The sequence below is a fragment of the Hippocampus guttulatus genome, chromosome 4, assembly GCF_054856545.1.
Source record: "Hippocampus guttulatus isolate MCC_2025c chromosome 4, RoL_Hgut_1.0, whole genome shotgun sequence".
Lineage (NCBI taxonomy): Eukaryota > Metazoa > Chordata > Actinopteri > Syngnathiformes > Syngnathidae > Hippocampus > Hippocampus guttulatus.
This window is the reverse complement of record NC_141264.1, coordinates 21,508,462-21,526,509: the sequence shown is the minus strand read 5'-3', so window position 1 is coordinate 21,526,509 and position 18,048 is coordinate 21,508,462. Positions and strand designations below refer to the sequence as shown.

Sequence of the window (18,048 nt, the reverse complement as noted above, 5' to 3'; positions counted from 1 at the left end):
GAAACAGTACGGAGTCATCATATTTTGGCCTCAAAACCAAAGTCATTTGCCGTTCAGGAAATTCATCGTCACACTATGAAATAAGACAGAAAAAAGGTTAGGATAAATGGGCCTCTAAAGTTCAAATTCCGAAGAGGAACCACCGTGCGATATCTCAGGACTCACAATCGAGTATTCAGACAGGTGTGGTCACTAGTTAGCAAAAGTTAAGCTCGAGACAAGACGCAGTCACCAAAGACTCTAATTACTGTTGCATTTCATTATAGCTATGTGGTGCTAACCGCTAGCAAGCGAATTAACCAGTGAAATGGTTATCAGTGCTTTTTAGGGACAGAAGTTGAGGAAACGGTAAATTATACAGTTACCCTTGTTAGCTAAATTGTTTTAACCATTGTTTACATTTTTTTTAACAATTGTAAGACCAAGAAGAAGGCTATAAAATAAGATGAACAAGGCGCAACTTAGCATGCCATTGACGACTGAGGGTTGTGACAGGTCTGTCGCATTTTAATGCAATGTCAGCTTCTCATTCCTGCCGGTAGCTCTTCACAGGTCGCAAACTAACAGCTGAGACAGTTGTCTGGTGCCTTTTTTCCATGACAAAATAATGTCAAAAGATGATAAGTTAGGTGAGCAGACTTACATCCCGATATCACTTGTAAGCAACTCTGTTTTATTTTAGTGCATTCAAAATAGTTAAATTCTTCCTACACTTCAACGACCATGAAGTATGTTTAAAAAAATGAAAAAAAAAAATAGAACGCATGAAGCTAGCATGGCAACGGCTGACTTGGTCAGCTGCTTCTTTGTGACAAATGAAAGTAAAAAGACAGGAAGTGGACACACTTCTGGTTCACCATATGTGCTATTGTAAACAAAGTAAAGCTGGATTGCTTTGATTTATTTATTTTTTTGCATTTTAAGGTACTAGTAGTTTTACCCTTGTACAATTTTAACTATGGTTAAACATTGATCAATAAGGCACAGTTTGGCACGGCTGTCAGTTTTTCAAGTTTTAGATTTTACTTTATTGATGTCTAATTCCTTGATTTGGTGGGCTGGTTGGTTGTTCGAAATTGTAAATTGGGACAGAGCAGTTCCGTTCGTTTCCTGATGGGAAAAAAATGCAACCCGCCCCAACAAAAATTATACTGTCATGAACATTTTCCTGACTTGAAAGAAAAAAAAAAGCTGTCTCATGTCCCATCATTCTTTGGAGATCTGAAACTCAAGGGAGCATATCTGCATGCCTTGATATTTATGTATTTTGGTATATCAACTGGCAATATTGTTAGCTTTGTTCCTCAAAGATCAATCATGAACAATTATTCCAGCCTGCAGAAGAACACCGAAAGCTATCCTAAGATAACAAAAACGCCGAAAGAACCTGACTCCCGATACGCCTATGCTACGACGTAAGGCGATCCGTATATGGCAGCAGGATGCATAAGAGGGAAGAGAGAAGGTGAATTGATCCAAGACTAACTCCAGAACTGAGTGGCTTCTACTGCATTATGACACAAAAAGGGGGGCGTTGTGGCGCTTTAAGACTATAACAACATTGGAGCTGTTGGCTGTTGTGCCGTTTAAGTATTCAGGAGGCAGCCGAGAATGCTCGCTAGAGTGGAAACAAATGGAGAATGCGCGCAGAGGTTAAAAAAAAAAAATCTCTTTGGAAGCGACTTTGTTCATTCACTTCCTCCATGAATTGACAAAACCACACACAAGTAGTGGTGTTGCTGCTGCTTTCCAATCAGAGTTCAAAACTGCCAATGTTAGCAGTCTGTTGGCTCAAAGTGCAAAGAGAACATCTTTAAAATGGAAAATATGTAACTGGGGCATAGACAATGGACTATATGACAAAAACAAAACAACTGTGAAATACGGCAATACGTTTCAAGTTAATAACATCTTTTACAGTAAACGGTGACATACAATTGAAACACGCAGTTGAAATTTTAGACCAGTAAAACACCCACCGGTATTTTCTTAATCATTATCCAGGTTAGGCAATAGAGAACAGATTCTCGTTTGCAATATCAACTTGGCTACAGAGCAAACAACAATAAATTAATATTTCAGTCGAAGTCTGATAGTCAGTAAAGGTTACTTGAGTGGTTAATGCCAGACAAACCAGGATGGTTAACTTCTCAACTTTTTGGTCTTCTACTTTCTTCCTTTTATAACTTTTCTGCTGTAAATTGGGAAGTTCTCCATTGTGAAACAAATCAAGGTTGTCTTATTCTTAAGATGTTCCAAGATGGCGCCCAAGTAGGCAGCAGTCGGCATGTGCTCTTCAAGAGCTTTGTTTTTGTTTTTTCCTTTGGGCTTTGTCTTTTGTTTTGTCACATGGCGTTTGTTGTAACTTCATGTGGACCCGATGTGGATTGTTTTCAGCGTTTTTGGCCACCGCATTCGTCATAAGAGAAGAATCTGTGCTTGGTGGTTGCGCCTTCTCGGCAGCACACGTATACCATCACAGATTTTCATTGGGAGGAAGGTCGGCGCTAATTGACTGTCGCCGCTGGACAGCCCCGGGGCGCTTGTTTTTGCACCTGTAATGGGAAGCATTTTTTACAGCCCCATTTTGTTTAGCCGAGATGTCGGCGCTGTTGGACAGTCTGCATTGGTGCGTTAGGATGGATGGCTTGTGGAGCCGAGAATGAGGAGAGAGAACACGTGGATGCGTATTTGGAATTAAGAGTCGCCGCTTTGAACTGAAACAGATTTACTTGGGACCGGAGAAGTTAACCAATCTCTTTTTTCGTCAATGGACGCTACAGCTTCTTGTTTACTTTCAAACTTAGCTTTTAACAGACGTGTGCACATTTTGAGCATGGCGTCTCTGATCTCTGGTGTCTGGTCTGGTCTGGCGTCTCTGGTGAAAGGACACTTTGATTCTCTCCTGTTTTATCTAGAGCTGCTTCAAACAACAAAGCGTATGCAGGAAAATTGCATGATTGTCCGTTTTTATGTTATGTGTTGTGCTGTATTATTTTATTTGTTTAACTGTTTATGTTATGTTTATGTGAAACCTGTGTTGGGACTATGGCTGAAAACTAGCATTTAAGTCCGGTACAATTACACTTTTTATTCTTGTGTTGATTAATGTGCACTGTCCCAATGAAATAAATAAAATTTTAAAAAATTCAAAGATGATGCATAGAAAGGTCTGGACTACAATTGGCTGATCAGTTAGTGCCCAACTAAAGACAGTTTGCAAAATCCTGTAAGTATTAAAAATAATAAGAGGATCTAAATCCCACTGAGTCTAAAATGACTGATAGAAAAGTAATAACTGTCATTTTTACTTGACGACTTTCATGGCCGGTATATATTTTTAAGGGTAAAATTAGTTTGAAATTATGTTTTCAATTATTTGGGTATCATAGTTTGGGGGTATATTTCAGATTGATAAACGCAATTATAATAATTACCTTGTCTTTCATTCTCAAATTTTTACTGTTTGCTGCCGGTCTTGTCACCTCCTTTGACGATACAGTACAACCATCAAATGGAGCAAACTAAAGGAAGGTAAATACCAATTTGTAGACAAATGCTAACCACATTCAGAATATCGATGATACAGTTTGAGTAGTCAAGTTTACATACAAAAAAAAACAATAACGCGACATCAGGAACATACTGATCACGCAAATGCAATAAATAACATTTTAAGAGTAAAGTTTGGCAGATAAACTAGCTGCACTTACTTACCTGCTTAGTCCTTTTATATTCAGTCCTGTACAAATTCCTGAGGCAGGGCGCGAGCATTTATGAAACAACAAAACAAGTTGAGTAAAGTTCTGTTCTTTTAAAACGCCGGTTAGTTTAAAAAAAACTCAACACTTCGAAGCGATTCGAACTTCCAACTTGACTTGGCTGCTAAGTTAGCGGCTAACAAAAATAGAGAGAACGCGCTGTTAAATTGAAACACACGCTCGGTTCGATTCCGTTTTCAAAAATGACTACGGTGGAGTTGGCCTGAGTTCAATTTAATGATTATAAAAAAAAGTAGACGCGAGTCAAGCGCTGCGGTCTCACAACAAGGAAGAAAAGCAGGTTTTTGCTAGACGGGAAGCGGTCGCTTTCAACCCGGTGAAGGAGCCGCGACGACAGCTGATGACAAAAAAAGTTTCGACGCAAACATTTTAGTTAGGGGGGAATTGTGTCACTTTCTCACCTTTTAGCGGTGATCGAAGCCATTTTTGTCCCGCAGCTGCATTTTTTTCCCGTCCACTTTGCACGGCTTAGACGTCAGTTCCTGTGGAGGTTGAACGAGGAGGTTTTTTGGTGAAGGGGTCGGACCAGAGCTTGGAGGGTTGACTCAATGCGGGATGGCGTTTTGGAGCGGCAAGCAGCGCCGTCTTGTGGACACGTGAACACGCCAGCTTCTGTTTGGCACGTGACGTCTTCATGACTACAGCATTTCTTGGACCGAGATACAGTTCTGTACAATAAAAAAAATGCACTGAGCTACGATCATAAATTTAGATTATAAGTATGTATTACTATATATTTGAATATAATTGTTTACAATTGCTAATTTTATCCATGGTTACATTTTAGGACATAACTCACATGCTTCATTGCTTCAAGTTGACAATACAGTAGAATATTAGACATGAATTAATGAATTTTATAAATAATTGAGAATTTCTCCAGTGTGAGACAAATAAAGGTTTTCTTATTATATCTTATTTCATCAGTGTTTTGCATGGTCTGTTTATCCATGTTAGATATGTATAAAATGAAACTCACCTGAAAAAGAAAATCAATGCAAGACAATGCAGTACAATGCGAATAGTTTGGAAGAAAATATATCAAATAAATTCAAATATGAATAGAAATGAGTAAACACAAATAAATACTATATGAACTACATAATGTAAATAATTTGAAAGCAACCGACCACAAGTTCTGTGCAACATAAAAAAGCGAGATGTTCAGTACTCTATTTACAGTATATGATTAGAAATGCAGGAAATATTGTCTATCGTAGCTTACTGGATCATCGTTTTATTTGATGTTGATATGACTTTTTACCCCAATAAGTGTATAATGCATTGACAACGATGGGCCTGATATGGAATAAAAATACATTAAGTCCATGTTTGCGTCCTGTCAGAAGAAAAAACATTTTAAAAACTCAATAAAATGATACAAATTATTTGGAAGTGTCAGGTAGCACTGACCCCGCCCACTCGATGATTGACTGAGCGCCACGTACGGTCTGCTTTAATCAGCTCGATGACATCCTGATTGACGGGTAACTGGTCCACTCAGCACCTAGCGCGACTGCACCGTTACTATTCCGTCCAATGGGATTGGCCGCGAGCGGGGCGTCACCATGGTAACCCCTTTAGGCTAGTAGGTTGATGCCACGAGCGGCTTGTATTGGTGGCAGGGAGCAGGTGACGGCTGTAAACATACACAAGCTAAGCTAACAAGAAGCTCGTTCAGGAGTCAAAAGTGCATCTGGACCTAGGTAAGTATTATTGTTTTGGTCTTCGTTGATCATAACTATGTTTTATTTTCACAATATACTGTTTTAACCTTCTTTTGGTTCCTTTTTCTCTGGCAGGATCGCCTCAAAGCCAACAGATGGTTCGTTTCTGCCTAAGCAGAGTTGGGTTTCTGCGTTTGTAGATTTAAAAAAAAAAAATCCATTATCAGATAGTTACAAACAATATACAGTGGATCAGTTAAGTTGCCACAGCCCTTCACCTTTTCCACATTTTTGTTGTGAAACAGCCTTTGTCCAAGATAAAACCTAAACAAGAAAAATTCTCAAACGTCCACACTCAACACCGTCAATTAAACGACAAGGTGAAAGATGAGCTTCCGAAATGTTGAAAAAGAAAAAGAAGGGGAAAAAAATAACAACTAAGAAAGCAGGTATTCTGGAAGCATGGTGTCACATATGCTACACAGTTTTGAAGTTTGGGGTTCGAATCTCAGCTATATAAGTGTGAATAAATGTGCCCAGCAATTGCTATTAGTCCAGGTAAATTCAACTCCTGGAAAAAGGCTGTATTCATTAAAAAAATGCTTTACAGCTGCGTCCTATGTGCTGTATGGGCTCATTGTTGAAATTGCACGTCATCATTTTTTTCTGTGTGTATTGTATCCCACTAATGATCTCAAAACCATACATTTCTATTTTCGAAAGTGGATGGCGATGGTACGAGGTAAAGCGTTGGACAATTGCGTACTGGTTCTGCTGAGTCTGTGGCTGTGCATCCACTCACTGCCCATTGCTGTGAACAAGAGCAAAGAGAACACAGCGCCCAAAGAGGATGAACTGAATGCCCCACAAAGTGTAGTGAGTCACAAAACATTTTTATTGATTAAATTACGACATGATTATTTAAGATCTAATTTGATGTTCGCCAGGCAAATGTACCCATTTTATTGTCAAAATGAATGGAACTTGGTGTCCTCTCGTCATATCTGGACATGTCCGCTGGAAGCTGAATGTGTAATTTAGTGCCATCTACAGGCGAACTAACAGAATGCAATGAACTCAACTTGAAGTGCGTGCATTTCAAGCACACGCGCGACGATAGAGATGCAAGCAAAATATCCTCACAAACGACTTATAATATTCTCACAAGTGATGCAGTGAGTTCAGTTGTAGTCATAATGTTGAGGAACCACCTTCACTAAGTTCGTCTCCCTCGGGTGTCCTGAGCGGAAAGATGGCGGCCAAACATGGCAGCCTCTTGTAGCGGGGCGCGCCCAATGTAATATAATCAGTGATTTCTTCACCTACAATTACATGGAAAAAAATACGTTGATGTTTTCGAACATATTTTTTTCCATAAATAATGATCATTGAAAATCGATACATATTCACACACTGTCCCTTTTAAACAAAAAAAATGAAGCATTGCCTTTGACTTTTGACCCTGGATTTCCAATGGGGAGTATTTTGTTTGAAAGTAAAACCGCTTCACAGAACTACTTGTGTTGGACTTTGGAGATTCCGCTGTACGTCAACAGCTACGCATGCTTTCCATTCAGTTTAACAATAATAATGCAGTATATTTAATTCATGCCTCAGGACACCGGGCTACACTATGACCGCTACCTCAGGGAGGTCATCGAATACCTGGAGAAAGACCCTCACTTTCGAGAGAAGTTACAAAACGCCAACACGGAGGTAAAAATGCAGAAAAAAAAAGTTTGTTGACTCATACACTTGCACTACTGAACTGTCGTCCTAACTCACAGCCAGACAAACTTGCCAAAGAGCTGGACTTTGTCCACAACAATCTGCGCACCAAGCTGGATGAGCTGAAGAGGGAGGAAATGAACAGGCTGCGGATGCTCATCAAGGCCAAACACGACATGGAGCTGGGAGATGGTAACCCCACATTATGCTGTTGTTGCGACTTACAGGCTTGTATCCCAATTAGTGTACAAGACGTGTTGTAACGTCCATGGTTTGTTGAAATATCCTTGCAGGCTGGAAAGTGGACTACCAGGCCTTGCTGAAACAATTTGAACACCTCAACCACGACAATGCGCATTCATTTGAAGTTGAGGACCTGGACCGCCTCATCAAAGCGGTATGAAGCTTGAAACAAACATTTGTACACTGTATGTCACATATAAAATACATCGATCACCTCCCGACAGGCTACGAAAGACCTTATGCAATTTGACAAGCAGCATCACGAAGAGTTCAAGCGCTACGAGATGATGAAGGAGCACGAGAGGCGGGAGAAGCTGAAGGCCATGTCGGAGGAGGCGCGTAAGAAGGAGGAGCAACACCACGAGGAGATGAAGAAGAAGCACGCCGACCACGCCAAAGTCAACCACCCGGTAGGTCACCAGTGGAAAGAAGTGACCAAGGTACACATGCCCTGTTACTGTACTTAAGTAGATTTTCAGCTAGTGAGGATTCCCAAATCCAAATTCCATTCCAAATTTATAAAAAAATCGGAACTCTAACAAATCACACATATGTGTAAACCAATTGAGTTCTTCCTTGGACTTCATAGGACAATATTGCCAGTTAAACTAATCATTACGTCAACTAGCATTTAGCGTTAGCGCATGCCTAAGATGACGCCAGTGTGTCTGCGCATGCGTGTGTGTGTGTGTACACGTGTATGTACAGCACGGGTGTCAAAGTCAAGGCCCGGGGGCCAGATCTGGCCCGCCACATCATTTTATGTGGCCCGCGAAAGAAAATCATGCGATTCAACTTGCATGATCCTTGCTAAAATCTGTACTGAAATGTCAAATTGTCACGTGTAATAAATGACGTTGAGATTTTGCAATGATTTTTGTGACCCCGTTTACATTCACTTCAACAATAATGGAACAAACAACAAACCAAGAGTTGTTTTTAAGACACGTCACAAGGAAGCAGTGACAGCTCCGATGAGGCTGAAGTGACAGCCGAACCTGTCAGCCAGTTAAGAGGTGAAGAGAAACTTCACCAAAAAAAGACTTTAAACCTAATTTAACAAATAGTTGACATTTCAAAACTCGTAATCCATCAGTTGGTTGTGAACAAGTTATGCCAAGAGATGATTAAACATTTATTCGGTTTCACTATCGTAATGGCCCGCCGAGGGAAGAGGTAACTCCTAAGTGGCCCGCGACAAAAAACGAGTTTGTCATCCCTGATGTACAGGGAAGCGAGGACCAGCTGAAGGAGGTGTGGGCGGAGTCCGACGGTCTTGAACCGGACAACTTTGATCCGAAGACCTTCTTCAAACTGCATGGTAGTCCTGACAAGTTTCACACCAATGACTAGAATTTTTTTGTGGATGTTCAAATTTGCCTTGTATGCCCAGACAACAACGGCGATGGCTTCTTTGACGAGAATGAGCTTGAGGCTCTCTTCGTGAAAGAGGTATGACATCATGCCATTACGGTTTTTCTGTCATGACCGATATCTTCTGTACACTTTAACAAATAGAGTAGACCAGAACATATTGCGAAGGCTAATATGGATTATTTTATATATTATTCTATATTTGACCAGTTTCAGCCTAAAAGTAAAACAGTTTGCACTTCAGGTTGAGCGGCTCCTCTTGTTTTATGTTGAGAAGGAAGAAATTTTCATCTGTGCTGTATGTTACACATACCGTACATTTGACAATAAAGTTTATCCAATCCAATCAATTAGTTTTTGCTAAAATAATGATTACGTCTCTTTCGGTTCCGTCGCTTGTAATATTTTGAACGTGAGCTTGATATTTTTTTCATGAATTACCCCAAAAATATTTATTTTAAATAATTCTTACAAATGTTTTTATATTTAAAAATGATTCAGTAAAATATGTTAGTTTGTTTTTGTTGTTATTCCTCATGTTTTGGGGGGGAAAATCCATTATAAAATGGAAAATGTTTTTTTTTAATTGATTAGTTGTAGTGACATTTGTTTTTCTCTTTTCAGTTCTTTTTTCAAACACATCTTTTGCCTATGTATAACAGTATTTTTTTTTTGGGGGGGGGGGGGGGGTCGCGCTATCGTTTGTTTACTCTGGACCGAGTGAATATTGTCTGTTCTCTCCTCAAGCTTGAGAAGGTGTACAACTCCAACAACGAAGAAGACGACATGGTGGAGATGGAGGAGGAGAGGCGGCGCATGAGAGAGCATGTCATGGCTGAGGTGGTATGATTCATAATTCAGATGCACAGTGCATCTGCAAAGTATTTATAGCGCTTCGCTTCTCCACATTTTGTTATGTTACAGCCTTATGCCAAAATGTAGGCAATACGCCCCCCCCCCCCCCCAAAAAAAAGAAAACAAATCAATTTTGGAATAAGGCTAGAACGTAATCAAGGGTCGAAACAGGAGTGACCGTTCATGATGTGTTCAGGTGGACACCAACAAAGACAGACTGGTGTCACTCGCCGAGTTCCTGGTGGCCACGAAGAACCCGCAGTTCCAACAAAATGAGGAGTGGGAGGTAAGAATTCCTTCACGGAGCCAATCAGAAGCCATCTTGATTCAATGCAGTTGTTCGCAAATTTTTGACACAAAGGACGACCACCGAAGGAAAAAAACCCCCCAAAGCTGTCCATGTACCACCACTTTGAACAACATTATTATCAGTATTATGTTTGAGGGAAACCAACCCCGGTACTGCTGATTTCCTCACACCATGATTGAAATACATGTTGGACTTTGAGAATCACTAAACTGTTGCGTGGCTTCCAGACTTTGGAGCAGCAAAACTCCCCTTACATGGAGGAGGAGCTGGCGATGTTCGAGCAGCAGCTGGCCAAGGACAGCAAAATGATCGTGGAACAAGTGGCAGAGCTGCAGAAGCAGCGCGAGAATCTTCAAAATAAGCAAGACTTGCTCGATATTCAGAAGCGCAGCATTCAGCAGGTCCTTAAATAGCACAACCCCCCCCCCACCACCCAGTCATGGGACGCCACCCGCCTTCACCTTTGAATCAGTCAGATTTTTTTTTTCCTTTCTCTATTTAAGGCCATGAGTGAACTGGAGAAGAGAAAAGTCCAATCCAAGTCAGACGTCAAATGTGAGTAAAGTGTGGATGGGGGTCTGAGCCTTGTTGCTAAATACAGAAAAATTGGAAGCAATTGAACCACCCCCAAAAAAAGGTTTGTATTTTGAGATGGCGCAAATGAACTACTTTCATCTTAATCAACTCCAGTCTTTGAGGGCTAGCAACATGTAAAACATGCAGGCTAGGGGCCCTCGAGGACTGGAGTTGGTGACCTTGGGTCTGAATGAACCTCCTCAAATCAGTTCAAGGTGTTTCCATGTCACCAGGTGGCGTCAATGCAACACTGTTATTGTTTTGGCCTGAACACATTCATGGATTTTTTTAGGGGAGGAATCGATCCTGTTATGTTTGTTTTTTTTGTTTTGTTTTTGGGCTCAAGCAAAAGCCATATCGAATATAAAAGTATTGGTTTGATGCCATCTCCATGCCACGAGACTATGTTGAAGTGAAGGAGAGGAGCTTCATCAGTTGGACGGGTCCCCTGTCCAATAGAAGTGACCCCAAGTTGTGGCATCAATCAATAATTCTAAACCCTTGAATTACTTGCGGATTTCCACTTTTATCGTAGCACAACAGCAAGGCAACATAAATTTAATTCTCAAACTTATATCTCACAAGATTATCCTAAAAAAACAAATGGCTTACATATGTTTTTTTTTTTACACACCAGTAAAAATACAAATTTCTACTTTTTTGTTAGCTTTTTTTTTTTTTAATTGTGTTTTGGACTCAGTGACAAGTAGATACTCTAATTTTAGCATTAAATGAGTTATTAAGTTCCACAACCTGCAAAAGCGATCTGTACCTTTCTTAGCATCATCTTGAGAAGTTTACCAACCTGCGGGAATCATGTTGTATTTGATGTTTTTTGCGGGTTTTTATTGCAGAGTCCGGAGCCGCGGGAGCTGGAGGAAAACAGGCGTTAACCAGACACCTGTTGCAAATGACACTCTTGACGGGTCCTATCAGGGTGCGCGTGTTTGTTGGCATTTCAACCTTCTGTCTTGTCTACTTTTGTTTGTTTGCAATACCACTGGATAAAAGTTGGGCTACAAAGCTTTGGAAAGTTCCTGGTGCATTTCCATGGGTATTTAAGGTGGGGAAACGGAACTTTATGGTATTTAAATATATCTAATTTCAATATTAGGAGTCAACCTTTAATTAAATTCTTGATTTATTCCCTGAAGTTGGAAGTTTCCAACTTTGAGAATTCCTGGAGTTTTGTAACGCCGAGATGAAAGCGTTTCTTGACCCTGCAAATTGTTGCCCTTGAAACTCAAGGAAAAATGATTCATAGCATTTATAAATTAATTTATTTTTATCGACAACTACTTTTGTCACGAGAACCACATTCTTGAAGATGTTTAATTTTTTATGTCATTTTATTTATTGAATTTGCTAATTGGATTTTTTGAATGATTCCTTCTCCATTTTGTCATGCACGTATGCGTCTGTACTTCCTGAGTCCCAACATCCGCCATTTCGTTACGAGTGGCAATAAAGCAAATCAGGTGGCAAATTTACAGTGTGTCTAATGCTTTTTCTTGATTATTTATTTATTCATTTATTTTGTGTGATGTTTGCAGTGATAGCATGTAACAATAACCATAGAACCCGAAATTTACTGCGACACAGAAAAGGGGCTTGCTGCTAAGTACAAGAAAAAGCATGAATTAGAAATTAATTCTACCAATCAGATGCGAATAAAAATAAACAGTTTTTTACATGAGGCGACCGTATGGCTGAGCTTTTGCTGTCTCGTGAGTCTGTCAAAAGGGGTAAGCAGTTGTAGTAGACGTTTTTTTTTGTTTTTTGTTTTACAAAGAATTTAAGAATGTTAAAGTGAGGCAGTCTGATAATTGAAAATATAAAAATATTTTCCAAATAATTGCACTACATTGCTAAATATGTTGCCGTACAACTAGTTGTCTATTTTCGAGGGGGAAAAAAATATGCACTTGAGAATAACTTGTAAAGTCATACATTAGAGGGAAAAAAAGTCAAATAATTTCATGAAAACGTATTTTTTTTGGGGGGGGGGTACACTTTTGTTTTGTATTTTGTATAGCGGTACACAGTACCTGTATTTATATTTTTCAATAAATTGGGTTTTTAGTTAAATTCATTATTGATAGCATCTTTGTGTGCATTGTTACAATTAAAATTACTTTTTAAAAGCATTTTGACTAGTTTTTTTAAGCATTCTTTTCTTTAATGATTGGGTAATTCTCATTACATTAGAATAATTTTATGATTAAAAAAAAAATGTTTCCCCATATATATTTTAAGCATTTCCCTTGAATGAAAGAATTGATCATTCAACTCTAATTAATTGTAAATATTAAAAACTATTAATTCGTATAACTGAGGAGGAATTATTTTGGACAGAGACATATTGCACATTTTACATTCATTTTTACATACCAAATCTGTGGGGGGTGGGGGGGGGGTTTGTTTTTTGTGATCGTCAAGTGAATGAAGCTGCTCGTCGGCGGTGTGGGTGCCTTCATGTCCGCCCGTAGGAGTTTTTGAAGCGCTCGATGAGGTAGGCGCCCGCTTGCACCGGAGGGTACAAGTTGGATCCGTCGATGCAGCTGACCACGGCCTCGTCGTCGGGCTGAACAAAGAAAGCCAGAGACTGGCGGGTGCTGCTGCAATCGCCGGCCGGGGGGAGTAAAACTCTGTGGAGCTGATGGACACATATGAATGACAAGCTTTGGATGGTCTCTTGATGCACACCCTCAGATTAAACCATTGCAATGAAGGTGCTGCATTAGTTCCAGTCATTTAAAAATCTATATTTTAAATCAGTGATAAGGCTATGTAAATGACTAAAACAAATAAAGTCATCACTACTGCAGCAATATAGAATTGTAAGAGATCTTGAGCATGGGAGCAAAAACAAATAAGCCTTTCGGGAATTTTATTCTAATTTGTACATGTCAGAGTATCGTGCCCATCGGGATGGCAGGGCTAAAATATTAACCAACCTTCCCGAAAGACTCATGAAAAGGAGACACTGGAAATAAAAGTTAGTACAGCCGTGAAAGCTCTGCGATGGGAAAACACCTAGTCATGATGGATACAGTATTTAAAAAAAAAAAAAAAAGTACGGGTAACATCTTCAAGTTTGTTGATATTGAAGTTTTCTATACTTGTTTTGAAAGTGCTCACCACAGAGACAAAATGGTCGCTGGTCCAACGCTGCATCAGGTCGGCGATGTTGACGAGAATGGCCCCGGGCACGGAAGGAGCGCAGATGAACTCGCCGGAACGACGGCGCACCTGAACAAATAAACACACACGTTCGGGAATGACATTTAGACTCCATCATCATCATTTTTGCTTGCATACTTGGAGACCCTGTGCATTCTGGAAAAGCAAAGTGATGCTCCCGTAGTCGGAATGCTCTCCGCATCGCAGCTGACCCTCCTTGGCTTGCTCGCTGTTGACCGGCGGGTAGTAGAGCGAACGTAGCGTCGTACCGTTTTTATCAGCTACAACGAGACACAAAATTTCAGACAACGGAATAATGCGCTTGTCTGTAGAAGAGCATTTTCCAGCCTTTACATTATTGCGACATAAAATCTTGTAAATACAAAATACATAATTTCCTATAAGAGCAAAGCAGGTTTCATCGTGCATCGTACTTCCAATCAGGCGGTGTGCGCTCAGGAGGATATCGGAGTCCACATCCAGACTGAGGGCCATCACCCTCAAAACGCGCAGGCACAGCTCTTTGCAGCGGTGGAAAAAAAGCCGTCTGGGTCTCCTGGAATCCCGGGGCAGCCTCGGATGAGGGCCATTTCTACAGAGGAACACAAATCACAATGAGTCACTAATTTTATTGGAGATAGTCTGTCTGCCAAGCTGATGCAGGGGTTGTACTTTCAATCTGAACAAAAGGCTTACTATGTCAGGCTGCAGTGATGACAGGTTAAACGCCTCTTTTAGATCTCCCGGTTTTTGTGGATCTAATCTGAATGTGTACAAATGCAGAATTCAAAACAAATCGTACTCGTTGGTTAAAAGGAGATTAAAAAAAGTCATGTAGTCATGCACTTGGTTTACCTAAACGGGCGGGGAGGAGGGGTGCTTTTCGCTAATGGTGCTTTTCCATGAATCCGGCTTCCACACCGGGACGGCCTTGATTGGCCCACGAGTGGTGGTTGTCTCGCTGGCTTAGTCTCAGAAATGTGTGTATTGCGTTACCCGACCTGGCTTCTGTTGAAAAGTAAATCATCCACCCTCACCCCCTCACCCAAAAAAAGAAAAACACCTTTCGGTCTCCAGGGATACCCAGCCGTGGTTGGGACTGTTTGGGAAGGATTTCCTGCTGAACGGCCGCTTGAGCTGATCTGGTTGCAAGAAGAACCTTCTGGAAACATCCATGACATTATCAACCTGCATGGAAAGGCAGAATAATATGTTCTGAATTTGGAATGATATCCAGGAGAAACGTTGTTCCTCAATAATATTTTAGAAATGGGTATTTATTTTTATTTTTTTTAAATATAAAAAATTGAGTTATTGCATTTAATGTTGAGTTCTTGTTGAGCATATTTGTGCCGTCCTTGAATGATATGTATTTTTTTTAATGTGCCTTTTGCACTGGGGGGGGAAAATGACTGAATGTTGTTATTTTGTTGTTTGGTTCAAACCCTCTGCTACTGGGTAAGATTAGTCGGTCTTTTACATTGTCCATGTTTATAAATAGTACTTTGTTCGTATTTGGTTCGGAAATTAGTGTTTCTATATGGCCCCTTGTAACACTGATGAAAAACTCTCGGCCCCTTCAGCATTTACGTGATCCGTCCCTGATATAGAGTCGCAAAGTTGAGCGATCTGTAAGTTTCAATGCTTCATTGAAATCATTTACAAGCATGCATTTTAACAACCACAAAATGTAACTCAGTGGACCTGGAATTCTGCGGCAGTTTCCCTTTCGCCGTTTTTTTTTGGGGGGGGGGGGTCGCAAAGTTGAACGATCTGTAAGTTTCAATGGTTCATTGAAATCATTTACAAGCATGCATTTTAACAACCACAAAATGTAACTCAGTGGACCTGGAATTCTGCGGCAGTTTCCCTTTCACCGTTTTTTTTTGGGGGGGGGGGTAAATTACCGACAACAACAACAATTTGTGTTCATTCTCACCTCCGCCTGCGTGATGCCAGTATTCTTCAAGAAGACGAAGCCCACGTCCGTAAAAGCCACTTTTAACTCTCTGCCGAGTTGGTGGAGCTCTGCGTTGGAAATATCCTCCACGCTGAGGCTGGCCACGCTAAAGTCGACCACCGGAATGCTCATCGTTTCGAATTAAAACGTCTAAAACAAACAAACAAATAAACAAAAATAAAAATAAAAAACTAAAAGCAGCAGAGTATAACTCTAAATAAAGACACATGGGTATTAGTGATGTGTCGTTCGCGAACGAGCCGGCTCTTAGAGCCGGCTCTTTGAAGTGAACGATGGGAGCCGGCTCCTCATTGGGAGCCGGTCCGAATAGGACCCGACTTTTTTTTCTCCTCTTTTTTTCCCCCCTTCGGTTAAAGCCGCACGTGATTGGTCAAGATCCGTGGTAGAAGAGGAAGGCGAGGGTTTTACACACACACACACACACACACACACACACACACACACACACACACACGCACACGCTGCAGTTTAGAGAAGGGGGAGGGGTTAGAGAAGAGACACACAGCAGCACACTGAGCAGCACGCGAACAAGACAAACGAGGAGACGAGAGAGTTAGTTAGCGAAAGAAACAACACGGTGGAAAGCGGAAAGGTGAGAAAATGGATAGGAAACGCAGTGAAATTTGGACTCATTTCAATTTAATTGATAGTTCAAAGGCAGCGTGTAGACTGTGCAAGGTTAAAATATCCCATCGATCAGGCTCCACAAATAACCTGCACAGGCACATCAGAAAAGTCCACCCATCAGTACAATTTGAAGAGAAAAGACAAGCAAGGGAACCAGCTATTAATGAAGGTGCTAGTGTGTCTGCAACTGTTGCTGCTGCTGCAATGTCACAACTGCCTAGATGTACAACCCAGAGCTCTATGAGCCACTTTATGCAAAAAGCTATAAACCAGCAAAACAGAACACAATTGACGAGGAACTGGGTGAAATGATTGCAAGTGATTTTCAGCCATTTTGTGTTGGCTGTGTGTTGTCGCAACATCTGAGAGAATCTTCTCCAAAACAGGGCAAATATTAACAGAGAGGAGAAACAGGATCAACCCCTCAAAGCTGAGGCACTTGGTTTTTCTTCATGCCAATCTTCGCGAAAGACAAGTTAAAACTTTTACCTGGGTGCTGCTTTCTTCTTTTTGTTTTACAAATTTTAACTTATAATTTGTTGTGTGGTATTCAAAGCTTACTTATGTTGTTTTACTGTAAATAGTTAAAAGCTTATAAATATACACATTCAGAGATTGGAACTTTTTGTTGACCTTGTTTTGATATGGGTCTTTGTACTTTGTTTTTATTTTTGTAGCACTCCATGTTGTACTCCATGTTGAGTATGTTCAGAAGAATATACATAAAGCCATATAAATAATAAATATTTGATATACTGTCTATTTTTTGCATTAGTAATTCATTTTACGCATAATATTACGTTATTTTTGGTAGTAAATTAATTTAAGCAACAAAAAAACTGAGGAGCCATTTGGGAGCCGAAAGAGCCGGCTCTTTTTAGGGAGCCGAGCCAAAAGAGCCGGCTCTCTAAAAGGAGCCGGAATTCCCATCACTAATGGGTATGTGGCAGGCACCATTTATTTGGTAAATTTGCGGTCACGTGATCACTCCTGTCCAATCAGAGAGGTGGGGTGTGGCGTGAGTGCTGTCAGATCACCTGCAAAACTCGTGATACAAGTGGACGCGATACAAGCACACATCTTAACCGTTTTACGAATACAAACAAGAATATCGAGCTCGAGGGAGAAAGAGTGGAGCGTTTTCCACATACAGTCAAACTCAAGCGAGAAATTGGACTGAACGATTTTGGAAAATAATCATTTTATTGCGATTGAGATTTAATCCGTGATTTTCTGATTTCTTATTTCAGCAAACACATTTAATAGATTAATCTCCGGTACAATCAACAATATCAGATTTTGTTTTGCTCTCATGAGTTCAAGGAAAATTATGTTTTTTCGGGAGAGAGCGAGAGAGAGAGAGGGAGAGAGAGAAAGAGAAAATGCCCATTGACCGACCAAGATTGATCTTTTTTTTTCCACTTGCAGCCTTTGCAACATGAAAATTGCATTCGACTACATTGCGATGTCGGTTCGAATTTGGTTAATTGTTCAGCCCTAGTGAGAAACATGCCCTTTTAGGATCTGCATGTCCATATTCATAAAAATAATATTCATTGTAATACGGCTGATATAAATTAAACTGGAGCATCTTTGTAGAATTCTGTCTAATTTGGCATCCAACGGGACACAGAACATAGAGATGAATTACTTTTGTGGCGCCCCGCGTTTCCTCAGGTGAGTCATCATAACACTCCATTTTCAAGGCACACCCTTAACTGA

General features: G+C 40.4%; 3 protein-coding genes across 4 annotated transcripts in view; 1 reads left to right on the top strand and 2 right to left on the bottom strand.

Moving 5' to 3' along the window:
* Window positions 1-4,256, bottom strand: part of pik3c2a (phosphatidylinositol-4-phosphate 3-kinase, catalytic subunit type 2 alpha) — a 30,387-nt gene extending 26,131 nt beyond the window's left edge. The window contains exon 1 of the mRNA XM_086108798.1: window positions 4,184-4,256. The gene's annotated coding sequence lies outside the window, so the exon portion shown is untranslated. The remainder of the gene's footprint in view (window positions 1-4,183) is intronic.
* A 1,133-nt stretch (window positions 4,257-5,389) lies between these two features.
* On the top strand, window positions 5,390-12,025 carry LOC147206555 (nucleobindin-2-like). Of its 2 annotated transcripts, none has more exons than XM_086109843.1 (14): window positions 5,390-5,488; window positions 5,585-5,607; window positions 6,173-6,325; window positions 7,067-7,165; window positions 7,237-7,369; window positions 7,471-7,574; window positions 7,645-7,830; window positions 8,651-8,741; window positions 8,814-8,872; window positions 9,542-9,634; window positions 9,846-9,935; window positions 10,187-10,360; window positions 10,463-10,514; window positions 11,390-12,025. In XM_086109843.1, coding segments are annotated over exons 2-14 (1,239 nt in total). In that variant the 5' UTR covers window positions 5,390-5,488; window positions 5,585-5,604; the 3' UTR covers window positions 11,392-12,025. The 2 variants fall into 2 exon arrangements, with proteins under 2 accessions (XP_085965969.1, XP_085965967.1); XM_086109841.1 differs by having other exon boundaries at window positions 5,392-5,488; window positions 5,585-5,628.
* An 872-nt stretch (window positions 12,026-12,897) lies between these two features.
* LOC147206554 (uncharacterized) lies at window positions 12,898-15,855 on the bottom strand. Its single transcript, XM_086109450.1, is given in 8 exon segments — window positions 12,898-13,191; window positions 13,677-13,787; window positions 13,857-13,999; window positions 14,153-14,258; window positions 14,260-14,310; window positions 14,415-14,481; window positions 14,782-14,906; window positions 15,658-15,855. Coding segments are annotated over 8 exon segments (939 nt in total). The 5' UTR covers window positions 15,811-15,855; the 3' UTR covers window positions 12,898-13,008.
* Window positions 15,856-18,048: the final 2,193 nt, after the last annotated feature.

Bases quoted from the DNA above. Each gene is read 5' to 3' on its own strand.
- LOC147206555 (XM_086109841.1), top strand. From the start codon at position 5,605: ATGGTTCGTTTCTGCCTAAGCAGA. The intron at 7,370-7,470 runs GTAACCCCACAT...ATATCCTTGCAG, and splicing joins CGACATGGAGCTGGGAGATG to GCTGGAAAGTGGACTACCAG. The intron at 9,936-10,186 runs GTAAGAATTCCT...CGTGGCTTCCAG, and splicing joins AACAAAATGAGGAGTGGGAG to ACTTTGGAGCAGCAAAACTC.